Source organism: Dipteris shenzhenensis, chromosome 4 (genome assembly GCF_047967505.1).
Source record: "Dipteris shenzhenensis isolate YYH24624 ecotype China chromosome 4, Dip_SZ_1.0, whole genome shotgun sequence".
NCBI lineage: Eukaryota > Viridiplantae > Streptophyta > Polypodiopsida > Gleicheniales > Dipteridaceae > Dipteris > Dipteris shenzhenensis.
The window spans coordinates 57,151,794-57,178,728 of NC_141599.1; the positions used below are offsets into that span (position 1 = coordinate 57,151,794).

A 26,935-nucleotide genomic window follows, 5' to 3' on the forward strand; every position below is an offset into this window, starting at 1 on the left:
AAAATTTGGGGCTTTTTGGTTCTGCTTGCAATCTTGCAGACAAAGTTTGGGGCTTTTGCATATAATTGCAAAATTTGGGGCCTTTGGTTTATTTGCCCTCTTTCAGGTGCAATTTTTTGTAGGAATTTGGGGCTTTTGCATTTTGGATGCAATTTGGCAGTTGAAGATCATTTGGGAGCTTTGCAAGCAGTTTTGGACTCAGATTGAGTCATATTGCAAACATTTGCCATTTTTTACAGATATATTTTGCAGATTTTTGGGCATTTGCAGAGCATGTTGGTGCATTTGAAGCCTTTGATAGGCTGTGACAGCAATTGTCATTTTGGGCAGAATTTTTGGCAGAATTTGGTTGTGCATCTTACATCCCCGGAAGGGATTTTACTTGTCTAGTTTGCTGCATTTCTGAGTTTTCTGGCAGATATGGCTCTAAACAATCCAATGAGGTGTTTGGAGTCCTCACACAGGAGGATAAGTTGGATGGCACCAACTACTCCTTGTGGAGTTTTATGGTTCGCAACATCTTGGTTGGCAGACATCTCTAGGATTATGTCAATGGAGATGAAACAAGGCCAAAAACTGTGGCTACACCTGTCACTCCTACAGCTGGAGGCAGGGGTAGAGGTCAACATGCAGGACAAGTGATTGGAGCAGCAGCTGCTACTTCAATGGCTCCCACAGCACAACAAAAAAGGTGGGATTCTAGGGATGCACAAGCTCTTTCAGATATTTCTCTTTCTATCAAGAGATTTATTATTCCTCACATTCGGTCATGCAAGACCTCGAAGGTAGCTTGGGAGATTTTAAAGAGCATATTTGCAGCAAGAAATGATGCCAGAGTTTCCTTCCTGAAGAGAGAGCTATCTCATACACATATGGATGAGGGAGATTCCATGAATGCTCACCTCACAAAACTTCAAGATTTGAGGGGACAGTTGTTGAATATAGATGAGATTATTCCAGATTCAGAGATAATTACCACCACTCTAAATTCTCTTCCTGAGTCTTAACTCGGTTTCCACACCTCGCTGAATTTGTCATTGAGCGGAGGCAACAATCCTCTCTCTTTTCACGAGTTGGTAGGACTCTTGTTGCAGGAAGAGCAGACAAGAAAGAACATGGCAACACGGGCTGGCGAGCATGCCATGCTTTCTAAGTTCAAGCCCAAAGGGAAAGGGCAATAAAAGCAACATGGAAATCAGCCCACACATCAGCATAAAGCTGATTCAGGACAGCCCTCTTATAAGGCTAAAGGTGATGCAGACAAGCCTAAGAGGAAGTGCATTTGTCACTAATGCAAGAAGCCAGGTCATTACATTGGTAAATGCAAGAAGCGAATAGCTGAGGAGAAGAAAGATTCGGGTATGGCTGTTTCAAATGCATCAACTCCTAATGCACATGATGGAGGGGATGTTACAGCCAACTTTGTGGAAGAGCACGGTGCACTATACCTTTTTGTCTAGCATTTCAAAATTTCCTGTGGCTAGTCCAGATAATACAGCCACTCTTGAGGATGACCCATATGCTTTCTTGACTTGCAGCTATGACCCTCAAAGGATGCATGCTCTTTCAGTGTCAATGAGACATTGACCACTTGATATTTTGATAGTGGTGCTTCCAAGCACATCACTTCAAGGAAGAGTCTTTTTGCATCTCTGCATGCACCACACGCTAAAAAGAAGGTGACATGTGCAAACAATTCCTCTTATTAAGTGTATGGAGTGGGTGACATCATACTCACATCCACAGATGGCACGGATTTCAGAATTATAGATGTTCTTTATGTGCCAGGTATAAAGAAGAATTTGCTTTCAGTGTCCTCTCTCAATCAAGGAGGTGTGCAGTCCGAGACAAAGAGAATGACTATGCTTTGATGTTGTTTGGCACTTTGTATCGGGGTCTTTTTCAGCTTGACATTTATGAGAAAAGATCCGATCTTGCACTTTCAATGAGCACTCCCACTACTGCAATGCAGAATGCGGAGTTATGGCATGCCAGATATGGGCACATGAGCTATGGCAGCTTGATGACACTTCAGAAGCATGCTATGGTTGATGCATTGCCTCCTTTGGGGTCACCTCCTCCTCATGCATGCGAGGAATGCACCCTTGGCAAGATGCATAGATTTCCTTTTAAAAAGGATGGCGCACTAAGAGCTACTTGCATAAATTACAGCTCATACACAATGATGTATGCGGTCCCATGAGGACACCTGCTTTTGGTGGTTATCTCTATTATGTTACATGCATAGATGACTACACCAATTATACTTGGGTCTATGGTCTGAAGAAAAAATCAAATGTGTTTATGCATTTCAAACACTTTGTGGCCATGGTTGAAAATGAGGCAGGACTCAAGGTGCAGACACTTCGCACTGACAGAGGGGGGGAGTATATGTCTCATGAATTTGAGGCATTTTTTAAGAAGAAAGGCATCACGCATCAGCTTACAGTGAGGCTTACACCTCAGCAAAATCGCAAAGTTGAGCGCAAAAATCGCACTCTCACGGAGATGGATAGATGCATGCTTACTAGTAAGAAGTTGCCTCACAGATTTTGGCTCGATGGCCTCATGTGTGCCAATTATTCTTTGAATCGGACTCCCACAAAGGCTATGAAGACAATCACTCCCTATGAGGCTTGGCATGGGAGAAAGCCTTCAGTGGATCACTTCAGAATTTTTGGTTGTGTTGCATATGCCCACGTGCCTGCAGAGTTTCAACATAGGTTGTCAGATAAGGCACTTAAGTGTATCTTTGTTGGGTATAGTGCACAAAGCAAAGCCTTCATCTCTACAATCCTGCCTCTCGCAAGATTTTTGTGAGTAGAGATGTTATTTTTTCAGAGAAATCAACACATACACATGCTGAATTTACTATTCCAGCTTCTTCATATAATGTTTTTGAGGGGATGCTTCCTATAGCTTTTGGTCCCCCAGTTGAGACTCATGCTGAAAATCAGAATTTACAGCAACCTCGTCCTGATCCACATGCCCCAATTCAGCCACATGCTGATTTTGTTCCTTCACAAGGTGTGGATGAAGTTGTCAGGCAAGAGATTCAATAGATACATGCAACCAAAACAGTTCCGAATTGGTTGCTACATACTCTCAGTGTTATGCTCTAGCCGAGATAGCATGACCTCGGAAAGATCAGTGGGCATTTTCTCTTAGATGACCGACTTCTGTAATATTTAATGTGCGTAAATAAAATGGTCAAGAGAAGTAACTGCCAAGGTCCTAGGTGAGGGTGAAATGGCATTGACTAGGTGGTTATGAGTGCTAAGGCCTAGGTGCACCTAAATATGTAATAATGCCAAGGGGCAAATGGTTTAATTGTGCCCCAAGAGAGGGGTAAATGATGTACCAAGTAAAAAGGGCTAAAATGATGACATGTGGCAAAAGGGGAACCATCTAGGGAGTTGTGGGTTTTGTGGATAGGCATGAGACAAAGAAATTACGTATCTGATGAAATGCGATCCACGAGAGCAAGGCTGGGAGGAAAAACGATATGCCATCGCCCGTGATTGAGTTGGACTAGGAGAGAGATAGAAACAGGTTCGTTTCAATTGGTATAAGAGCCCAAGGGAAGAGACCAAGGGAAGGGGTTCGTAAGCTGTGACGAAAGCTACGAACGGATAGCAGGCATGGAAGAAGGAATGTGGCTGCCCGTGACGATGACCTCCGCGGTGGCTGAATTTGTTATGAGGGAAGTCCTCCACAAGCGTTCACCAGATAGCGGAGCAGATTGGCGTTGTGACCTGCGATTGAAGAGGGGGGAAAATAGCGGGGCAGGCTGACAGGTATTCTGCAAGGAAACGAGTTGCAGGCCTGGACGATCCCTGGTGGACTGACGACGTGCGCCTGCGTGGAGACAAGTGAAGGTGGAGCGGGGTGATAACCTGCGTAACAGCAGAGAAAAAAAATTTGGATATTCCCGTTTTAAACAGGCCGTAATAATTCAAATCGTGCATAGTTGGTCCATCGGCAGAATTTAGAGTATGTGGCTACAAGGAACCTGCGTATTATAGCCGTAGTGACGAATTGGAAGGGCCAGAATAGAGCTGCAGTTGCAGGCCATATATTTACAAGCTTAATTCTAAGCGCAGTTGGCAGTATATGCTTTTGACGTGACAGATTTGGGCACATGGAAAAAATAAGGCACGGAATCTTTTGAAGAAAGCGAGAGGCACACGTAAAAAGATTGATATAATCTACATCGAGTTTTTTTCAGCTTGCCTCAAGAGCGAAACGCACATACTCAACCTGCGTGGAGCTTCCAAGGAGCACTTTTTTCTCTTTTATACAAATTTTGAGTTGCAGTCGATTCGTTCTGTATAGCAGAGGTTGTCGTTTATTTTTCCTGCATAACAAAAGGGGAATTTGGAAAAAAAATCGGCTAGGCCATCTAAAATTGATAAGGGCAAAGCTCCAGCAGAGCCAGAGCCCAGTATACACTCATCAGAGCGTGCGAGGGTCAAGGTGCCCAATATTGCCAACTATAGACCGGAGAAGTACGCTGGTCGGATGACCGAGCGTAGTTCTGATGTGATCGAGGTTTGGTTACACAAGTGGGAAGAAGCCTTCGCCATTTGTGAAATCAGATCTGATCTAAAGAAAATCCGTGAGGCCACTCACCTGTTTATTGAGGCAGCGGATAGATGGTGGATAAAGCAACAGAAAGATCAAGTTGCCCCTACCACCTGGGAAGGGTTTAAAGCTGAATTTAAGAAACACTTTCTTCCACCTAATGAAGAGTCCCGAGCTTGGGATGCTTATAGAAATCTTCGTCAGAGGAGTCTGTCGGTGGCAGAGTACACTGACAAGTTCAGGGAATGTGTTATGAAGATAACAGACCCTCTCCCTATGTCGGTTCAGTTGAAAGACTATATCTATGGACTGAACGACAAGATTAAAATGGAAGTTCGGGCTAAATATGTGACTACATTAGATGAATCTATTGCAGTAGCCCTGAACTATGAGGATGCCAGAGGCAGATCTAGTGGATTTGTGCAGGCAAGTACTCAGTATGAGTACCCGAGAAAAGGGGGATTTCAGAGGAAATGGACTTCAAAGACAAGTGTCTCCCAGCCAAGTGGCCAAACCAAGCAGGTCAAGCCGGTTGAGGGACCAGCAAAAACAAGTACCACCGTTGGGGTAAAAAGGAAAATAACTCCAATGGCAGCCCGGGCTTGGTCAAAGTCCTCGTTGGCCCCTGAACAAAAAGAGAAAGCTAGAAAAGAAGGATTGTGCTTCGGCTGCCTTCAGCGACATCAGTGGAAAGATTGTCCACTGAATAAAGACCGTCGCACGGCCAATATGATAATATCAAAATGCGACGCGGAAATGCAGGAGAGTCCCAATGCGGAACATATGCAGATGCAATTGGCGGGACCTTCTCAAAGGTTAGTACCTGTGTTGTTAAGTGTGTCTGTTACTAAGTTAGTAAGCGGTGCACCTGATAACATCCTTTCAAAGCCCGCAGCAACGGGATATACGGTTTTCGATGAGCCCGAGTTGATTAAAATGAAAGGGCAAGTAGCCAGTCATGATGTGATTGTGTTGTTTGACTCAGCGTCAACACACAATGTAATCAACTCAAAGCTTATTAAGAGGCTCAAGTTGAAAACTAGTCCATCTGACTATGCTTATACGGTCAGGATGGCGGACGGAAGTTCAACTGAAGTATGGGACCAAAGGGTTACCCAGTTGGAACTTCGAATTCAGGACTATGTTGAGAAGCTGGACTTTGAACAGACCAGACTTGCTCACGCAGATATAGCCCTAGGCATGGCTTGGCATTTTTGAAAAAATCCAGCCATTGATTGGAAAAAGCATATTTACCAGTTCAAGATGAACGGGGTAGAATATGTTTTACGAGGTGAAAAGGATTTACCTCGAGGACCACTGATTTCAGCCATGGAAATTCGGAGGACTCCGAAAGAGTTTTTGTGTCTGTGTATAGCATCGGTAGAGTCGATCGATGATGCATCGACTAGCACTGAGGCTACCCAAGATGGAAAAATGGCCGAGTTGGCTAAAGAGATATCAGAGAAGTTCTCTGAATGTTTTAGGGATGAACTACCTTATGGGTTACCTCCAGAGCGGAAAGTTCAGCATAAGATTGAACTGATCCCGAGGGCAGAACCTGTAAATAGACCTCCCTATAGAATGAGTTTTACTGAAGAGGCGGAGGTGTGTAGACAACTGGAAGAATACCTCAAGTTGGGGCAGATTCAACCAAGTTTCTCACCTTTTGCTTCGCCAGTGATATTAAAGAAGAAAAAGGATGATACGTTTCGCCTCTGTATAGATTACAGAGCATTGAATAATATCACTGTTAAGCACGGGTATACGATGGCTCAGATTGATGATTTGCTAGATGCATTGCATGGAGCCGTGATTTTCAGCAAGATAGATCTTAAGTGTGGCTACCATCAGATCCGGATTAGAGCCGAGGATGTGCATAAAACCGCTTTCAGAAGCAGGTTTGGTCATTATGAGTTTTTGGTAATGCCCTTTGGACTTACCAATGCTCCAACGACATTCGTCATGCTTGTGAACGATTTACTACCTCCGTATATCGGAAAGTTCGTAGTACATTTTATTGACGATATTCTAGTGTTCAGTAAAAGTATTACTGAGCATCGTGAACACTTGAGAATAGTGTTCAGTACTTTGAGGAAAGCCAGTCTTTATGTAAATAAAAAGAAAACTATACTGTGTATGGTTAGGCTTGAATATTTAGGGTTCATAATTACTCCACAGGGGGTAGAAATGGATCCGAAGAAAGTGGCTGCGATACTGACTTGGCCAATCCCTCAGAGTTTGACCGCGTTGCGATCATTCTTGGGATTTGTCCAGTTTTATAGAAGGCATATCAAAGGATATTCTGAAATAGTATCGCCATTGACTGATCTGACCTCAGATAAAGTACCTTTTATTTGGGGACAGAATCAACAAGAAAGTTTTAACACCATAAAACAAGCTGTGGTCACAGGACTGGTGTTAAAAATAGTTGATCCCCAGAAAAACCGTTGTTCCTGGAAACCAATGCAAGTGGCATTGCGGTAGGAGTAGTTCTCCTTTAAGAGGGAAGGCCAGTAGCCTTTGAAAGCAAGAAGCTTTCTCCCTCTCAAAGGAATTGGCCAACTCATGAATTGGAGTTGTATGATGTTATCCATGCTTTGAAAACATGGAGGCATTATTTGTATGGTTCAGAGTTTTATGTGGATGTGGATCATGATACTCTGAAACATTTTAGTAAACAGCCTGACTTGAGGGGGCGCCAAGCTAGGTGGGTAGAGCTCATGCAGGAGTTTAATTTGACGATTCGGTACCGAAGAGGAAAAGATAATAAGGTGGTTGATGCGTTCTCGCATTATGCACAACCTGAGTTTCACGGTATTAGAGAGTGCTCTAATGACCGAGATCAGAGAAACTCAAAAGGTGGACGAGTTTGTCTAGAGCTTGTGGCCTAAGGCTCAGTTAAAACCCGGGGAAAACGAAAAGGATGACCTGGCATCCAAAAAAGGCCAGACTTATGCAAGATATACCATAAGGGATGGTATGCTAGAAAGAAATGGCAAGGTTGTAGTACCTAGTCAAAATGATCTCAGGCAGAGAGTCATTCGACAGTGCCATGATAGCCCATGTGCGGGACATCCAGGGGTCGAGAAGACCTATGATCTCGTGAAGCGAGATTTCTTTTGGCCAAAGATGAAAAAGCATATTCATGAATATGTGACACGGTGTTTCTCGTGTCAGGTAAGTAAGGCCGAGCGGGTGAAGCCACCCAAACTTTTACAGCCCTTGGAAATACCACTAAGTAAGTGGGAGAGCATTTCCATGGACTTTATTGTAGGGCTGCCTACGACACAAGGAGGGTATGATTCTATCCTTGTGGTGGTTGATCATCTAACCAAGATGGCTCACTTCATTCCGACTAGAGAGTCTGTTAGTGCCCCGCAAGTGGCGGATTTGTTTATTAGACATATATTTCGTCTGCATGGATTGCCTAGATCCATAGTGTCAGACAGAGATGTCAGATTTACCGGTCATTTTTGGACAGCAGTATTTGAGACACTAAGGACTGAGTTGGGGATGAGTAGTGGGGGTCATCCTCAGATGGATGGTCAGACGGAGAGAGTCAACCAGACTTTAGAAGATATGCTCAGGACATATGTGTCATTGAGGCAACATACGTGGGACAAGTGGTTGCCATTGTTAGAGTTTGCCTACAATGATAGAAAACATTCCTCTACCAGGTTCAGTCCATTTGAGCTGAACTATGGTTATAGACCAGCAAATCCAACTATAGTTGGAGTACCTCAGAAAGTGCCTAGTGCCGCGAACTTTGTAGTTCGATGCGGGAGATGCTAGCACTTGCGAGAGCTAATATCCGCCAGGCTATGGATAGAGCCAAGGTGTATGCGGATGAAAACCGGTCTATAAGAGTATTTAAGGAAAGAGAAAAAGTTTTTCTCACAGTTCCTTCGCACTCGAAGTCGTTGACTTCAGGAGAGTGTGCTAAGTTATCGCCTCGATCCTGTGGGCCGTGGTTAATTCTAAAAAGAATAGGCAAGGTAGCCTATAAATTAGAATTACCACAGGGGTGTAAGGTGCACCCAGTGTTTCATGTTTCTCGTTTAAAGAAATTTTTGCATGCTAGTGACTCACTAATCGAAGGTGTTGTTTTGTTTCAGGAGATAGAGGATAATGCAAGACGCAGACCAACAAGAATCCTAGACCGAGGAACAATGCAAGTGCGCAATCGGAAGATTCCCACGGTGTTGGTTGCATGGCATGGTCTACCTCTATCGGAAGCTACCTGGGAATCCGTATACCAGTTACGGAGAGTGTTCCCAGATTTCATCATCGAGGACGTTGATGCTTGAAGAGGGAAGGAATGTTATGCTCTAGCTGAGATAGCATGACCTCGGAAAGATCGGTGGGCATTTTCTCTTAGATGACCGACTTCTGTAATATTTAATGTGCATAAATAAAATGGTCAAGAGAAGTAACTGCCAAGGTCCTAGGTGAGGGTGAAATGGCATTGACTAGGTGGTTCTGAGTGCTAAGGCCTAGGTGCACCTAAATATGTAATAATGCCAAGGGGCAAATGGTTTAATTGTGCCCCAAGAGAGGGGTAAATGGTGTACCAAGTAAAAAGGGCTAAAATGATGACATGTGGCAAAAGGGGAACCATATAGGGAGTTGTGGGTTTTGTGGATAGGCATGAGACAAAGAAATTACGTATCTGATGAAATGCGATCCACGAGAGCAAGGCCGGGAGAAAAAACGATATGCCATCACCCGTGATTGAGTTGGACTAGGAGTGAGATAGAAACACGTTCGTTTCACTCAGGGAGAGTAGGCTTGAGGCACCTTTGCCTGGCAAGACTCATAGTGCAGTAAGGCACGCAGGGGGGGCTCTTTCTATTGAGACAGCTTATGCAAGTACTCTTCTTGATGAAAAAGAACCTGACTCTTTTGAAGAAGCCAAGGATAATGTGCATTGGATGCATGCCATGCACAATGAATTGCAGTCCATTGAGAAAAATCAGACTTGGGATGTTGTGGATATGCTACCAGGGAAACATGCCATTGGTACCAAATGGGTTTCCAAAGTGAAAAGGAAGCCAGATGGGTCCATTGATAGGTACAAGGCACGGCTGATTGCCAAAGGCTATGCATAGAAAAAAGGCATAGATTATAAGGAGACTTTTGATCCTACAGCCCGGATGACCACCATAAGGTCAGTTATTGCCATGGCTGCAAATTTTGTTTGGAATGTCCATCAGTTGGACATAAAAACAGCTTTCCTTAATGGGGACTTGCAGGAAGAGGTTTATGTCAAACAACCTCCTAGATTTGAACTTTCGGGCAAGTTTGCAAGCTGAATAAAGCTTTATATGGGCTGAAACAAGCCCCACGTGCATGATATGCCAAGATCGATGCCTTCCTGGCAAGTAACGTGTCATAGACTTTCTCTTTTTCCTATACTACATATCACACGAGCAGCACCACGAGTATCCTCCCAGCCAACCTTGCTGAAGCGTGAGAGCTGACAGAGAAATCAGAATCCAAAAACATACGTAAAAACCCATTCTCTTCTCTCACTAACTCCAACAAGCCCCATCTCCCTAGATAGAGCCAAGGTGTATGCGGATGAAAACCGGTCTATAAGAGTATTCAAGGAAGGGGAAAAAGTTTTTTTTAGAGTTCCTTCACACTCGAAGTCGTTAACTTCAGGAGAGTGTACTAAGTTATCACCTCGATACTGTGGGCCGTGGTTAATTCTAAAGAGAATAGGCAAGGTAGCCTATAAATTAGAATTGCCATAGGGGTGTAAGGTGCACCCAGTGTTTCATGTTTCGTGCTTAAAGAAATTTTTACATACAGGTGACTCACTAATCGAAGGTGTGGTTTTGTTTCAGGAGATAGAGGAAAATTCAAGGCGCAAACCAACAAGAATCCTAGACCGAGGAACAATGCAAATACGAAATCGGAAGATACCCACGGTGTTGGTTGCATGGCATGGTCAACCTCTATCAGAAGCTACCTGGGAATCCGTATACCATTTGCAGAGAGTGTTTCCAGACTTTATCATCGAGGACGCTGATGCCTGAGGAGGGAAGGAATGTTACGCTCTAGCCGAGGTAGCATGATCTCGGAAGAATCAGTCGACATTTCCCTTAAAGGATCTATGTTTGTAATATATTTGTTTGCGCTTCATGTAAATAATCGGGAGGGAATTCATGTCAAGGTCCTGGGTGAGGGCTGATAGCACCAAACTAGGTGGATCTAAGGCTTAAGGCCTAATGCAAGAAATGTGCCTAGGGGCAATCGAAATTAAAGTATCCCAAGTGAGGGGTGAAAAGTTGCATTAGGAAGGCCCTATGATATTGACATGTGGCATCTAGATCCATTCATGATTGGAAGAGAATTCTCTCTTACGCTAAATGGTCAGGTGCTTCCTCCCATCATGGTAATTCTCTTCGTTTGGAAAGTATCCATTGGAGCAAGGTATTTGATTCGCCACTTGCTTTACAGGCACCTATTAAAGCATATAATCTTATGAAATTGGGCATAAGATTTGTTGGAGATGTGGTGGATCAACATGGTTATGTGCTCTCATTTCCACAAGCTTGCAGGACATTCCCCTTGGGTCTGCATCATAGGCCCATTTGGAGGCTACTTACATCTATGTTGTAGCCTTTTGTTCCTGTTCCTCCGTTGTTTGTACGGGACAGATTACTGGACTGGAATCTGGCTTCCTTGTCTCCTGCTACCCGTTCACTTTCAATGCATAATTTGACATCCTCGATGGTGTATAGATTTCTTCTTCCCCCGCCATGGATTGAAAAGCATGCCAACACTCTTTGGAATTTGGATAGGCCTTTATCTTGGTGGCAATCAAAACTCAAGAAAATTTGGAAAGCTAAATTGCCATTGAAACAGAGGCTTTTCTTTTGGAGATGTATAGTGGGAGCTTTTTCCATTAAGGTGAAATTGGAAGCATGTCGTATTGCTTCCTCTTCCTGCCCCCGTTACTCTCATCATCCTGAGACAGTTCCCCATTTGTTATGATCTTGCCCACACTTTCGGATATTGATCACTCATGTTTCTCATTTGCTGCGGCTTTGGTTTCCCTCTCTCAGATTGGGGAAACTCTTCTGGATGTTTGGATGCTTCTCATCTCAGATGTCTCCATTCCTCCTTTTCTTTCACCGGGCTCACTTTTGGGTACTATGGACTATTTGGACACAGAGATGGCATTTTAGGATGGGACAACAGTTTCCTCAGGCATATGCTTTTTTCAGAATGTCCCTCAAGCAATCTTTATATGATAGTTATGCTGTGAGGGATTTGGATGCTACTAGCCTTGAAGTGTTTTCTCACTGTTTTTGAGTGCTTCCATTAGGCTCTCTTTTGGAGTCTAATGTCATGACATTGATTTTATGTTAATTTTATAGTCACTGGTTTCACCCAAAAAAAAAAAAAAAAAAAAAGCATGTATTGTTTCCTCAGTTAATGAAGGATGAATTATCTAAGTGGCAAGAAATGTAATAGTTTTTCCCATAACTAAAAAGCATGCAGATCCAAGCGGCATCCACTGCTTCCTTCACAAATCAAAATTCAAATCACGTCTAAACCTATCACACACCCTTCTGAACATATGCATTTAAATACTGATAACTTACTTCAAATGTTTTGGCAAAGATTTCAGCTAACCAGTCCTGCATTTCATTCAGCTGTTCATTTGACACTCCTTCTGGGAAATCATCACCATGTAACCTGCCACATTGAGCTATGTCTGCAGCCTACAAGGTGAGATGTTTAGGTCTATTTAAACAAGATGGCATATGTATGATGCACTTATTTCGCTACACTAACATGGAAACTCTAAGTTGAAAAAATAGAGCAGTATCTATGGCTTTTACATATAGAGTGACACTATAGCTTGAGGTTAGGTGATCACTTACCAAAAGCCATGGAAACCCTCTGCTTGAATTAATCTCCAGACCCATATAGTTTGACAGACCTTTCTTTAATTTCTGCTCAGAAAACATGCCAACTTCTTTGCACTTATCAAATATATTATAATTCTTGTATGATTGCGCAAAAATGTTACAATCAGGAGTTGTGAAAACCAAACATTTTCAATGAAACATTTTGTACTCAAGGGCAACAAAAAGTAAAGTTGGTGCACACAATCTTTTCTGTGTACATCAACCGTGCTTTTTAGTGTCATGACTTTGCACCTTGACCAAGGAGTGAAAGAGGCACATAAAGATTAATTATGGGCTGATCACACAAGGCCCTTGTGTCGAGTTAAGAGGATCTTGCACTCCCAGTAGAAGTGGCCATGGAAGAATGACAGAGCAATGCATTGACTCATGTGACAGTTCTTAGCTACCCAATGGTTGGATGGGTATTCTATGTGTGAAGCAAGGAAGAGGGAAACCATCAACCAATCCTATGTGTGCAAGGTCAATGGGAGACAAGTCTGAGTGGCTGGAAAGGAGATAGATTGGGACTAGGGACGAGCTACCATTGTGAGGAGGAATTGAACCCTGGAGATTTACAGAAAGGATATTTCCATGGTGTCAATGGAAGTGAACGAGAGAGGAGCACGCTTGAGATACAACCTCATAATCATTGGTGTACTATTATATATTGCCTATCGGAGCTTTCATCCTTGATTATGTGTTTGCATCCCTTGCAAACCTCTTTATCATTGGTGTATTATTATATATTGCCTATCGGAGCTTTCATCCTTGATTATGTGTTTGAATCCCTTGCAAACCTCTTTCTCCATCTCTACATATAGTTTTACTCTTCTGTTTTCAAATTATATTGATTTCATTCACACAAACCTAAAGAACACAATTCTGCAAAAGAGATCACAGAAAAAGTGCAAAGTGTTTATTTAAAGGGCTCATTGAAGGCAAGCCAAAGAAAACCTCAAGATTAGCCAGCCATTGTTGTTTTTGCAGAGTTCCATCAGGTTGCAACGTCAGACTCAGCAAAGAATTCCAGGCATCTCTCCAGGTCTTTGAAAGGCTACAAATTCCATTGCCACTTTGTATTTCAAAAAGCTGTCAGACCTGCAGGCTCAATATGAGCCTTTCAAACACAACTAAGGCCCTGAAAGGAAATCTCAGATTGTTTTCAAAACATAAGCACGATTAATTTCTCTCCTAAACCCAGCAAAGAATGGAGAAAGATAATAATGGTTTCAATGTTTTCAAAGATATACAGCAAGGGAATCTATCTGTAAACTACTAAGGAACAGTATGCAATGACTTGGCATTATGCACCTCGACATTGGCTCTTTTTGGATATTATTCAGGATCAGGAACAACCAATGCTGCTTTTATGATCGCATGTGATGAGGATAGGGATTCCCCCTGCCCTTATGTTATAATTCAGGATTTGGCAGTAGCTGCTGCTCTCACATTCATTGTCGAGATGTAATACAATTTTATGTTCAAAATTTTGAAATCTTTGTCAAAAGCACACCTTAGTTTTTTAAAGGTGCTACAACTTTTAGATTTGAGGGAGGCTTTATGTAGAAACAGTGAGCTACATAAATTTATCATATAGACACATACCAGGGGCAGTGTGCCTCACTTTGAAGAAGGGTCTCATCTTGTTCTTCCCGTCTCATAATGGGTACCATTGCAGCTCCTTTGCTAGAGCCTAATAATCCTTCAAGAACAAACCACCCTGGAAGTAAATGACTCTCATCAGCATGTACTTCAACATAAGAGAATTAAAAAGTGAGGGAAAAAGAAGGGAGGGAAGAAAATGAGAAAGAGAAGGGAGGGAACGAAGGGGAGGGAAGGGAGATCCAAATCCAAAACAAGAGCCAGAGACAGGATGATAAGTTCCTCCACCAAAGCTATTGAGTAAAAAAACAGAGAGGGCCTTGGGCTTGCCAAACCCTAAACCTATGACATGTGCTAAGTGGGATAAATCCCCGATCGCATATGTCACTTAAGACAATTAACACTAGAATACTCTATGCCTATACTCCTATGCATTATACCCTTGCAGAGATTTGCACCATACAGTTCTACCAGACCTAATCATTTATATCACTGTGAATGCTTGCACACTAGGTGACGGAACATGTCACCCCCTGACACAAAATTCTCAGAAGTTTTGGGATAAGTTCCCCAAGCTAGCATCATAATAAAAGGATACATTCTCAAAATCTGTCCCTTTATGTGATAATGATTAACAAGTCTAACAACAACTCGAATGGGCCTAGATTGCAAAGCCCACAACATCAACCATGCTCGATTGCCATGACGTCACACAAAAACCCAAGAATTTAGTGAGCCACACATGTGCATGATTTTGACCACAGACCCAAAAACTAGGGTTTGACCCCCTTATTGGAAGTGGAAATGGAAGGTTTATGGAGGAAGGAGAAAGAGAGAGAGTCTATTAATGTCCGCAAGAGACCAACAACTCTATGGGACAGCAAAAAACCCAGCTAATACATCCATTCAAGGAGGACACAATTCAGCTTCCAAGAACTACATAAAGCGGCTCTGAGTTATTATAAAGTACCTACATTGTAGTCTGAAAAATAAGACAATAAACATCCATACATCAGTTTAACACTGAGGGTCTTCTGATTTTAATTTAAACTACGCCCTCATGATATGCTACCCGTTTTCTAGCAGCCTTGACCTTGGCTAATTCCGTTGCCTTTTGGCTCAGCTGAGCTCATGTGAGTTCTTCGGGCATCCATACCTTGGTCCCTTTCAGCTTGTAGGATTGGCAAAGAAGCTTGATTAGTATATCCCGTGTGCTGAGTGTGATTATGGCATGCTCTCTAGAGTGGTGAATATTTGGTTATGGACTCTATTCCATCTTCGTCTTCCTCTTGCCATTCAATGCTAGGGGTGCCTACCTTGATTTGTGCTAGAGTCTCATTGTACATAGCCTCCTCATTAAACCAGCATTCAAGGAGGCCTCCTATTCTCATCTTTTGTGTATTGCTACACCTCACTTCGTGCTCCTTAATCTCAGCCTGTTTACCTCTTTCTCTACCTATACAATCACTTCCTTCTTGATTATTTGCATCTCTGTGTGAACAAGATCCTTGACGGTATAGATCTATTGGGGGTAGGAGGAGAGGCCTTGCAGGTCTGCATCACCTCAGCGGTTACAACTTGCTTCCTTCGCACTTCAAGGTCCTAGTCGGGCTACCACGGGTGCCATTTGTAACCTTTGTTCTTCAATTTCTTGCTCTAGATAGAAAAGTTGTTCTTGGGAAGCCAAAAATGGGACGATTAAGGCCCCTCTTAGGTATGTCTTTACATAGGGAGAACATGCCGAGGCAGCAACTATAGAGTAGAGGATTTTGGTGGCAGGGGTCGAGGCTGCAGCAGAGTTTGAGAAGCCTAGTTGCTCCATTTGGGCCATGGTGTCTGTTTGCAACCCCTAGCTGAAGCTAACCCCGAGGGTTGGGCTCGGGGTTCACCCCAACTTAGGGTTAGAGAAAGAAAGAAAGAAAGGTGTATTAACATCCGCGGAAGGCCTCGCGGGCCTATAAGACAAGGTACAAAGTACACCAAAAAGGACGATCTCATACAAGCCTCAATGGGCTGGAGCAAAGGGCGCACTAAGGCCCTTGCTGAGTGCTAAGACTGATAAACTAATAAACTGACAAACTGATAAACTAATAACTCTACAAAGCTCAATAGCTCGAGCAAAATCAGATATAACCTAGAGACTAGCAACTATCTGAGAGCTGTAGCATGCTGAGAGCTGAGACTTAGGCTCAGAAGCCAAAGCCCGGCACCGTGGTGGCTCGTCTGTGAGTGGCGAAGCTGTGGTGGCAGAGGGGGAGGTGGTCTCCTCGATCTCTGAACCCACTGGGCTATGTTTAGAGTGACCCCTCGCCTTGGGCGGTCTCCCCTGAGGAAAGCTATGATAGGATGGACCTCAATAGAGTGTGCTCTGGTCACGCAGGTGGCCTCTGCGTCCTCTCTCAGTAATCCAGGCTGCCCGCATGTCAGATGTCTCCTCCACCTCCATCCCGCTGTGTCCAGGGGCTGACTCAAATGCATAGAAGTCTGTGATGTGTCCATGTGCTCTATCAACCTCTCTGTCATGTGGTCTGATCGCCTCCTGCTGCTCTCTAATCTGTCGTAGTAGGGTCTCCTTGTGTCGGCGCATCTCAAGTAGATATAGGCTAATGCAGACCTGGTCCTAGAAGTGAGTGGATCAATCATGAGTGGACCAAAGCCGCTCCCCTCCTGGGGGAGGCAATGGTATCATCCCCTGATCTCATAATAGGCTAGGCAGGCACATAGGAAATGCTCCTCTGTCTCAGTCACTCCTAGTGTGCAAAGCATACATATCCGCTTCTCCTTGGGTATGCCTGCTGCTCTCCCCGTCTCGATCCTCAACGGATGAGATGAAACGCTCATCTCTCAAATGGCAATCCTTAGTGCATGCGAGACTCCTCTATCCTCGAGCTATTGGGGTCTGATAATGAATCCCTCCTTCGATACATTCAGGAAGTGGTCGCGGTAGAGCTGGGACTTGGTGGGGAACTCTTGGCCGCCCCCCCAAGTCCGAGAAGTATGGAGCTGAAGGAGATCTAACAGTATGTGATACGGCTGATCTCATATCGCACGATCGACTCGGGGGGTGTCTCCATGCTGTATTGAAAAGGGGGGAGCCTGTCCATCTGGATACCGTGCCTGGTAAACCATGTGGATATCCCTGCATAACAGGTTAACACAAACGTGAAAACCTTAATAAAATCCTTGAAACCTATTGCTAGAATTAAAGAGAAGTTTTCCAACTTGGTGGACGTGAAGCCTAATCCATTGTTCATCAAGTAGGAGTGTTGGAAAAAGTGATGAACTATGGAGATAGTTCACTAACTTACCCTTGGGGTAATTTTTCAGTTATAATTAAGAAAACGTAAAAAGAGTGGTAGATAGACCTTAGGACATCCATGACGTTATGTAATGGACATGGGTTAGAGTTTTTAAAAGACACGTGATGTGGCAAGTCCCTCACATACATCCATTATGGATGAAGGGAATTGTTGCCACATGGCACCATTCTATATGTCTATCTCATGTGGCCCTACCAAGTGTCACACAAACATTCACTCACCATCTCACTCACTCTAGGGCAGCCAATCAGATGCAAGTATTACATCTAGTGCATGTGTTTGGTGCGTTCTACACTGTGTCAGTGTGCCGGCTGGCTTTGTCTTCTCGGTGAGAAGTTGCTAGGAAGCTTCTCCTTCCTCACCTCCACACCTCCTCAGCCTACTGGTGAGATTCATTTGCGACTCATTGTGCATTCACAATTCACTTGCTGCATTTTCAGTTGTACACTTTCTTTCTAGCTAGTGTTAGCATCTCAGTTTGCAGCAATCACACATGTGCGCATCTATTCCTATCTGTGTGCAATGTAGCCCCTGTAGTGCCTGTGACTGCAACTCCTCACTACTACTCTGTATTGTTGCTATTGCCTAGTTGGCCCAAACCTCCTCGGAGGGGAGGATGCTACCAAATCTCTGCTATGGCCTGCTGAGCCCTCTCCTCCTATTAACAAGGCATTGAAGATCCCCACCCTCTTCTGGGAGTCCACGACGAGCCTGCTCTAAGTGAAACACTATCGAGGAATGATCTGATACTGTTGTCCTGGCTCCAAGATGAGATACTTGTGGCTCCTCCTGTGTGGATTGCCCATTCTCGGCTAGGATATATGTGGCTCCTCCCCTGCGCATCTCAAGAATGTCATCACACCACCTTTGACCGAATGAGGAGCAGAGGCTGCCAAGGAGTTTGGAGTACTCAGCCTCCCTCAACAGATCTCTGCCACTAACCGCAAAGATGAAGTTCTCCCATGTATTATGCTCTGATGGGTGCACCCATGAAAAATAGGCTCCTCCCTGCTTGTCCTCCTCAAACTTTAGATGGTTGAAGAGTCTACGTTTATAACTCAGCTTAAAAATCACTAACTTTCAGCAAAACTCAACAAAACTGCCCCCCTGAAAGTCCAAAAGAGTGCGTGCCAAGACAAGAACTGAAAGTTGAAAACTCAAGCGATTGAAAACGTCGACGACTTATCTTGTGGAGATTATGAAGGATGAAGAGAAAGAAGAGAGCACGTGCCACACTAGGGCCCAAAAATAAGGGCTAGCCTCCCCCCCCTTCTTTTCCCCGAAGGATTTTATACTTGAAAACATTAGTTATATATAAGGATATCCCAACCTACTGGCTGAAATAGGTATGATACCTCTAGAAGGGGAGGCATTATGTCAATTTATGGCCTACCTCAACAAAGTTGAGAAGATGGACGTCAGTAGGATAACACACAAGGCAATGGAAGCTACCCAAGGTACGGGATGGCACAGAGGGGATGAAATGGTTGGAATCATGGGGTATAACAGCAGCTGATATCCCAAAAGATGCATGTCAAATTAGGGAGATAGTGATGCAGAAAATGCTATAGAAATTATGGCAAAGCCTGGGGACAAAAATGCAGTTACTACAAACAGGAAATTAACCCAATGGACAGCTATGGCATGCAGAAGTACCTCGGGGAAGACATATCAATGTTCAAAAGTCATCTCTGCAAAATCAGGACCAGTTCACATGATCTAGAGGTGGAGAGGGGCAAGTGGGCAAGACACGGAATCCCCTAGGAAGAAAGGACCTGCAAAATCCGCCCCACAGGGGAGGTGGAAATTGAGCAGCATGTACTCCTAAGGTATAGAGCCTACACACACATCAGAGAAGATTATGGGGACAGCAGACATAATTTGAAAATCTGCTGGAGCAGTTAGCTAAAAAGCTAGGAAGCTACTTTAAAGAAGGTTTTGGAACACCGCAACAAGGTACTAGGACTAGCACACAAGCTAGCCAACAAGTACTCACTACATAACAAGTTTGTAATATTTTCTGTCACTGGATGCAGGGGATCACTATTTGTTAATAGTGATTGCCAGTCCCATAGATCTTGAAGGGTCTCACATGGACTCTTTTTTGTTTTTCAAAGACAAGAACCTTCTATTAATGTTTGAAAGACTTCATACAAAACAGCAGCCCCGAAGGTGCTGAGTATGGAAAAAACCCGGAAAAGGCTGAAAGAAAAACCGGCCTGTTCCAGAGAAACCCAGCTCACTACCTAGGGGATTTCTGGTACTGGGGCTAACAACCAGGTGGGGGGACTATACAACCAGCGAATCCCTCGCCGAGTGAAAATGTAAAAAACTCCAGGCCAAGCCTTGTAGAATTGAGCACGCCTCGCGACAGTCGCCCTAGAGCCTGGGGTCCCACGCTCCAAGGTGGAGCGGAGGGTGTAGATGATATCCTGCCAGATGGCGACCAAGGTAGCCGAGGGTGAAACCGGGTGCTCACCCATCACCAGACTGCAGTGAGCAACCCAAATGTTCCACGCAGTACTACTGGCTACTACCTCCCATACGCTGACCTCCGACGGAGGAGGAGAAGCGAGGCTATGAGGAGGAACCGCCTCATGGAGCTCTATCCTCTGAATGCTCTAACCCTGCATCCCGTAAGCTGGGGAGATCTCATCAATCTGGAACGTGTATCCTCCCTCGGTCAACCAGACCACCATCCCCAAAGTGTAGTCCCTCTGAAGGCTCTGCATACGGGTCATAATCCTAAGGGCTCCCATCCAAATCCTTGCTGTGCTACAATAGCTCCAGAGGCAGTGAGAAATCGCCTCCAAAAAACCAACAAAACAACAATGACACTGCCCCTCCACCCACATCTGTTCCAACCACGTGACGATGGGCAAGCCTTCGTGGGTGGCCAGCGAGAAGAAGTAGGAGATCTTCCTCGGCTGCAAACTGGACCATAACCGCGTCCAAAACCTGGAACGGACATCCCGGGGCACTCTCTGGGCCACCCAATGCCTCTCCCTCCAAGGGGTCCACATCTAAAAGTCCATCTGAACCCTCCTGCCAATCCGTGTGGTGTAGGACAAAAAGGGCACCTCGTCCACCTACTTGACAAGGCCGCCCTTGGAGGGCCAGAACCACTCTCCCAGATCCCACTGGACCTCCCTCCCAAAGCCAAAGGCGCCATCTGGGGGCATCTTGTTCTGAGATACTAGGAGGGTCAATGTGCCACTCCTTCCCCAAACGTCCCACCACTCTGATCATCTGCCAATGAATCCCATCTAGACTCTCGTCCATCTCTGAGTCTCTCTTAGCAAGTGCCTAGAGTAGGCCTCCACGTCCTACACGGAAAAAACCGGGCTGCGTGCTGCCTCGCTGCATCATCATCCTCAAGGGGACACAAGTCTAAGAAAACTAGCCCAACCATCTACACTTCATCCATACGCGAAGTCCCTCCCACCAGGACTTAGGGATGGCTAGGTCAATCTCTCTCATCCGCTGCCTTGCCCCTCGCAAATGTGCTAAGGCGCCAAGCCTCGCATCTACCTCCATGGGTAATCTACTCCATCTGCCAAAGGAGCCAGTGTCATGACAAGAGAAATGATTATTTAGTTAATTAATAGTCATTAGAATCTTATTATTGTTAGGCGCCAATTTGATGGTCGGTTATATGTTTGTATTTATGATCAATCAAGTGGTGTAAATAGTACCGCCAAAACTATGTAACATTGGCTAATGATTAGTAATAAAGATGTGCACACACGTGTCTAGGTCCTAGGGGCAATAGGAAAGGGAAAGGGTGCATTAGAGTACATTGAATGATAGGTGCATGGGTCATAGGATAAGGGTAGGTGTAAATGGGAAGATGGAACTTGAGTGATCTCAAGGGACATTAATGAAAGGGTATCACCCTTTCAATGTGAATCTCATGTAGCATTCTCTCTACCACATTGCATTCATCTGCCATCTCTCTCCCACCTTGCATGTAGGTCAATATAGAAACAAGTACTCTCACGAGTCCCATTGGAGGGCCAATTGGCATTCAAATTCTGCATGCATTGCACACATTCGCATTCTCAAAAAGTCTGGTTTTTCACATTTGGTATCAGAGCGGCAATGAGAAGAGGATGAGAGAGCGACGTGCAGAATTGTGGTGGAAGCACTAGTGTGGGAAAGGCACGGACTGTGACAAGCGCGAAGGACGACGGGAGAAGGCACGGAAGTCGCAGGAGAAGGCGCGAACAGGGAGCACGAGACGACGAAATTTGACGACGGAGTCCCGTCAACACGCACGCAAACATCTCTTCCCTGACCAACCCCGAATCCTTGAGGCGAACACCTCCTTCTCGACAAACCCTACGTGAATGTACCCTTAAAATCCTTAAACCGTGAGGAAAAGGAATTCCCCTGTTCTCCCCAACGGAAAGTCGGATCGGAACAAGATTTTAAGGGGGTGATCCATCCATCAAGTACCCCCTATAATGGTATCTAGAGCTCCAATACGCTCAAAACAAGTAGCCCAAATGGAGCGTACCAGTTTACAGCAGAAATACAAGAAGAAAAGCTTAAAAGAGAAGGAAGAAGAGGTCATTTTAAGTGTCTTCTCAACACAAATGAAGTGGGAGTCGGATAAGTACCACCAACTCTACAACACTTGACTTTTGCTATAAAATAAACCCCTTTTTTGAAATTACAGCAAGTCATTTTCTCTCTTGTATTACTAAAAGGAAACAATGGAAAGGGAAGCGAGATATAACAATGAACTTATTCCTTTTCCTCCATTACCCCAAGGAGAGAGAGAAAGAACACCTTCACCCTTCCTGAAGAGGATGAGTTACACACATCTTGAGTATGATAACCCACAAATAGATTTACAGCAGTCTCTCCTTCAAGAACCTCTTGATAGGGAATTCTCCTTTCGTAATGAAAGAAGATATGCGACTAGCCAAGAACAAGGTGATGAGTTTACGCCTTCAACTCAAAACCCAGCACAGATGGATTATAATCTAAGTGCAAGAGGAAGAGAGGAGACTCCTGTTGATAAGCTAATTTTCCAGCTTAGTAATATGATTGAGCAGTCCATTATGACAAGATTAGGGACTAAGAGGACTTCAAACTTTGGGGATGAAGAGTTGAGTACCCCTTCTAAGAGGTCCAAATTCCAACCGCGAGAGAGAATTGAGTTCCCCAAATATGATGGGGCAAGGGAGGCTGACAAAATACTCAATTGGATTCGCCATTTTGAGCTATACTTTGCCCATCAAGACAAGACCGAGCAAGAGAAGCTTGCTCTTGCCACATTGCATCTACAAAAGGATGCTCTAATGTGGTAGTCTTTGTCACAAATAGGAAAAGAGCCTATTCATGAATGGGCTAAGTTCGTGGAGCAACTGAAAGCCACTTTCATGCCACCGAGGCATGAAGAGAACCTAACCTTTCGTTGGGAGAGGTTTAGGCAGTTCAATAATGAGAGTAATGTAGATTTTACAGCCAGATTTTGGAAACTCTCTCTAGAGTTACCCGAAAAGAGTGAGGAAGATAGGAGAAAGAAGTATTTAGCAGCCTTAAGCCCAAAAGTAAGGTACGAGGTTAAAATGTTTAACCCGACCACGCTTAAGGACCTCACTAAGCTGGCTGAAATAGCCGAGAGGAAATTGAATCCTCGTAAACCCTTCAATAAGGAGGGTGGGTCATCATCTAAGACCAACAACATACCCACTTTTAGGAAACCAAATTTAAGAATAATAAAGGGAAGGGTAAAGCTCTTGTAAGGAATGTGAACAGCCAATCACGTCCTGGATGGGTGCCATTTCCTTCTATGACGGACGAAGAGAAGAGGAGGTTGATTAAGGAAGGAAAATGTTTCGGGTGTAAGAAACATAAGCCAGGGCACGTATGGCATAAGTGTCCCGTTCTCTTGGCTAAGATTGCCAAGACGAATTCAGTAAAAGGGAAAGCCAAGGCATCCAAGCAGGAGGGTGAGGCTTCTACCTTGTCACCCTTGAAATCTACCATGACTATTGAGCCAATAGTGAATGTTGTCCATTCAGCCAATACCTTTGGGTCTCATGATCTTTAAAAGGTGTATGGATTCGTGAATGGACAGAGAATAGTGGTTCTCCTAGACGATGGATGTAATTATGACTTAGTGAGTGATAGATTGGTAAAATTACTCCATCTTAAACCAGAACCTATAAAAAACACGTCGCTCTCAGGAGCTTTTAGAGGACACAATGAAGAAGACACATCCATAGTACGGAATATTCCTTTTCGTATTAAAAATTATAGAGATCGAAGGGATTTTCTAGTAGCTCCTTTACAAGACGTTGACATGATTCTAGGTAACCATGGCGGTATAACTTTAACCCTGCTATTCATCCTCATACTGATCATTGTTGCTTTGTACATAAGGATCGTAGGGGATCGGGACGTATATACAATTCCATTGATTACTCCTACCCAAGCGAAAAGATTGGTAAAAAGAGGGGTAGATTGTAATCTTGTGTATATACGGGATTCACGAGATCTTCATATCTCAAAAGAAGATCGGAAGAGAAATGAGTTCCTTAGAGCTTATGAGGATTGATTTTCAAGAGATGACTCATTCGAATTGCCTATGAAGAGAGAAGATGATCATGCCATAGACTTAGAGCCAGGAGCCCCATACAGGATCAACAGGTTAGAAATGGAGGAGGAAGAAAAACAAATTGAAGATCTATTGCAAAAAGGCATGATTCAACCAAGGTCAAGAAGAAGGATGGATCATATCATATGTGTATAGATTACCGTGCTTTGAATAAACTTACAATTAAGAACCGGTATCCGATTCCAAGAGTGGATGATTTATTGGATATGCTTAAAGGTGCTAAAGTTTTTAGCAAATTGGATTTGAAATCTGGTTATCATCAACTTCGTATGAAAGCTGGGGATGAACATAAGACTGCTTTTCGCACTCTCACTGGACATTATGAGTTTTTTGTCATGCCTTTTGGCCTAACTAATGCTCCAGCCACTTTTAGTAGGCTGATGAGAAGGGTTTTGTGACCCTACTTGGGAAAATTTGTCATAGTCTTCTTTGACGACATTTTAGTTTTCAGCCAGAATGAGGAAGAGCATAAGGATCACCTTGCTAAGGTGATGGAGCTCCTAAGGAAGGATCAATTGTTCCTAAATACCAAGAAGAGTGAGTTCTTCAAGACAGAAATAGAGTATTTGGGACACATTGTGTCTTCTGAGGAAATTCGGGTTGACCCTAAAAAGGTCAAGGCCATAATTGAATGGCCAATACCCAAAAATATACATGAGCTGAGATCCTTCCTAGGGATGTGTAGTTATTATCGCAGATTCATTAAGAATTTTGAACGTCTTGCTTCTCCACTAACAGATTTGTTGAAGAAGCATTCCTTGTATGAGTGGGGAGAGGTTCACCGAGTAGCTTTTGAGGAGCTTAAGAGAACATTGGTCACTGCACCAATGTTAACACTTCTGGACATGGACAAAGAGTTCTTTGTTGTATGTACGGATGCGAGTGGTACCTCGATTGGGGCAGTGTTGATGCAAGGAGGGCATCCCATTGCTTATGAGAGTAGAAAACTTCAAGGGACTGAATTGAAATATATCACGTATGAGAAGGAGTTACTGGCAGTCATTCATGCTTTAAAGTTATAAAGCATTATTTATATGGTTCTGCTTTCAAGATTAAGACTAACCATCAAAGTATCAAGCACTTGTTTTCTCAACCCATTGTTTCTTCAAGGCAAATCAAATGGACTGAATATATTCAATCCTTTGGGCAACCAAATATTGAATATCAGCCAGGAAAGGAGAATTTAGTATCTGATGCTTTGAGTAGACAACCCCAAGTTAATCACATTCCTGTGATTAAGGAGAAATCATTAGGAGCAATGGTTGAAGCTTATCCTTTAGATGAGGACTTTGCTGACATGTATGGGAAGATTCAACGTAATGAGGTCGGGGGTTTAGAGGCTTATTCCATCGTGGATGGATACTTATTTTTGGGATATTCCGTATGTGTACCCAAAACATTTCGGTATCTAGTCATGAGTGAGTTACATGTGAGTCCATATTCTGGACATAGAGGCATTAGAGGGACCATTGACAATATTAAGAGATGCTTCCATTGGCCTAAACTTCGCAAAGAAGTTTCGACCTTTGTTCAACAATGTGACGTATGTCAACGCATTGAATCTGACACAAGTAAGACTGCTAGTCTTTTGCAGCCTTTGCCTATTCCCTTGGAAAGGTGGGAACACATTACAATGGATTTTGTGTCAGGCTTCCCCAAGGTTGGTCAGTTTGAGCAGATTGTCACTGTTATAGATAGGTTGAGTAAACAAGCTCATTTTATTTCCAGTAAAAAGGAGTTGTCTGCTCCTGAAACAGCAAAGTTATTCATTAGGGAAATCTTTAGGTTACGTGGGTTACCAAAATCTATTGTATCCGATAATGGCCATTTCATTAGCAACTTTTGGACAGCCCTATTAGAGAATCTCGGAACCAAACTGAAATTTACTACAGCCTTCCATCCTCAAGGAGATGGACAAAGTGAGAATGCCAATCAAACCATAATTACTTTACTTCGAGCTTATGTCCATGACCAACCTAGAAGGTGGCCAGAGTTCTTATCCATGTTAGAGTTTGCTTAGAATAACACTGTACATACTTCCACCAAGAAAGCCCCATTTGAAATCATCTATGGGCAATGTTTACCCACTCTAATAACACACTTGGGGGAGCGAATTTTTGCTGCTGACCAGTTTGCTGAGGATATGTCACAGGTTATTGAGCAGGTAAAAGAACATATTAAGAAGGCCCAGGTTCAACAATCCAAGGCAGCCAATAAAAAAAGAAAAGAAGTTTATTACAAGGAGGATGATTGGGTTTTACTGAAGATTGATAAAATCAGTGAGAGGAAGTACAAAACATGTCAAGTTAGCACCGAAGTTTTATGGTCCATTTCAGATTTCAGCAGCTTTATATCTAGAAGAAGGATCCAGAGCGTATGAGCTGAAATTACCAGCCCACTGGCGTATGAAGAATATCTTTCATGTGAGCAATTTGAAGAGATACCATGGCGATACTTCTGCGTTTTTGGATACTCAGCTACAAGAAGAACCTGAACTTGAAGATGGGACTGAAGTTCTTACTCCGGAACAGATCGTGTACCATAAAGAGAAGAGTACTCGTGGAAAGAAGAGATATATCTATTTACTGAAGTTTAAAAACCAGCCAGCTAGTGATGCACAATGGATGGAAGAAGAGTTCTTTACAGATTTTCCACAGATACTCGCAGATTATAAAGAGGCAATGCAATTGCAGAAGTAACAAGAGAAAGTGCACGTAAGAGGAAGAGACAAGCAATAATCCACAAGAGGACTTCTGCTCATTCAAGTGTCATGAGAAGAGAAATGATTATTTAGTTAATTAATACTCATTAGAACCTTATTATTGTTAGGCGCCAATTTGATGGTGCGGTTATATGTTTGTATTTATGATCGA

At 43.6% G+C, this 26,935-nt stretch overlaps 1 protein-coding gene across 6 annotated transcripts in view; it reads right to left on the reverse strand.

Moving 5' to 3' along the window:
• The window catches only part of LOC147903097 (uncharacterized), an 80,499-nt gene that overhangs the window by 12,661 nt on the left and 40,903 nt on the right, over positions 1-26,935 (reverse strand). For 2 of the 6 annotated variants that reach the window (XM_087373399.1, XM_087373397.1), the window contains 4 exons: positions 14,115-14,229; positions 13,464-13,563; positions 12,483-12,554; positions 12,201-12,320 (listed from right to left, as the gene is read on the reverse strand). In XM_087373399.1, coding sequence (XP_087229525.1) covers positions 12,201-12,320; positions 12,483-12,554; positions 13,464-13,563; positions 14,115-14,229 — 407 coding nt within the window. Of the gene's footprint in view, positions 1-12,200; positions 12,321-12,482; positions 12,555-13,463; positions 13,582-14,114; positions 14,230-26,935 lie in introns of all 6 variants that reach the window. The other 4 variants (XM_087373398.1, XM_087373396.1, XM_087373401.1 and 1 more) reach the window with 3 other exon arrangements.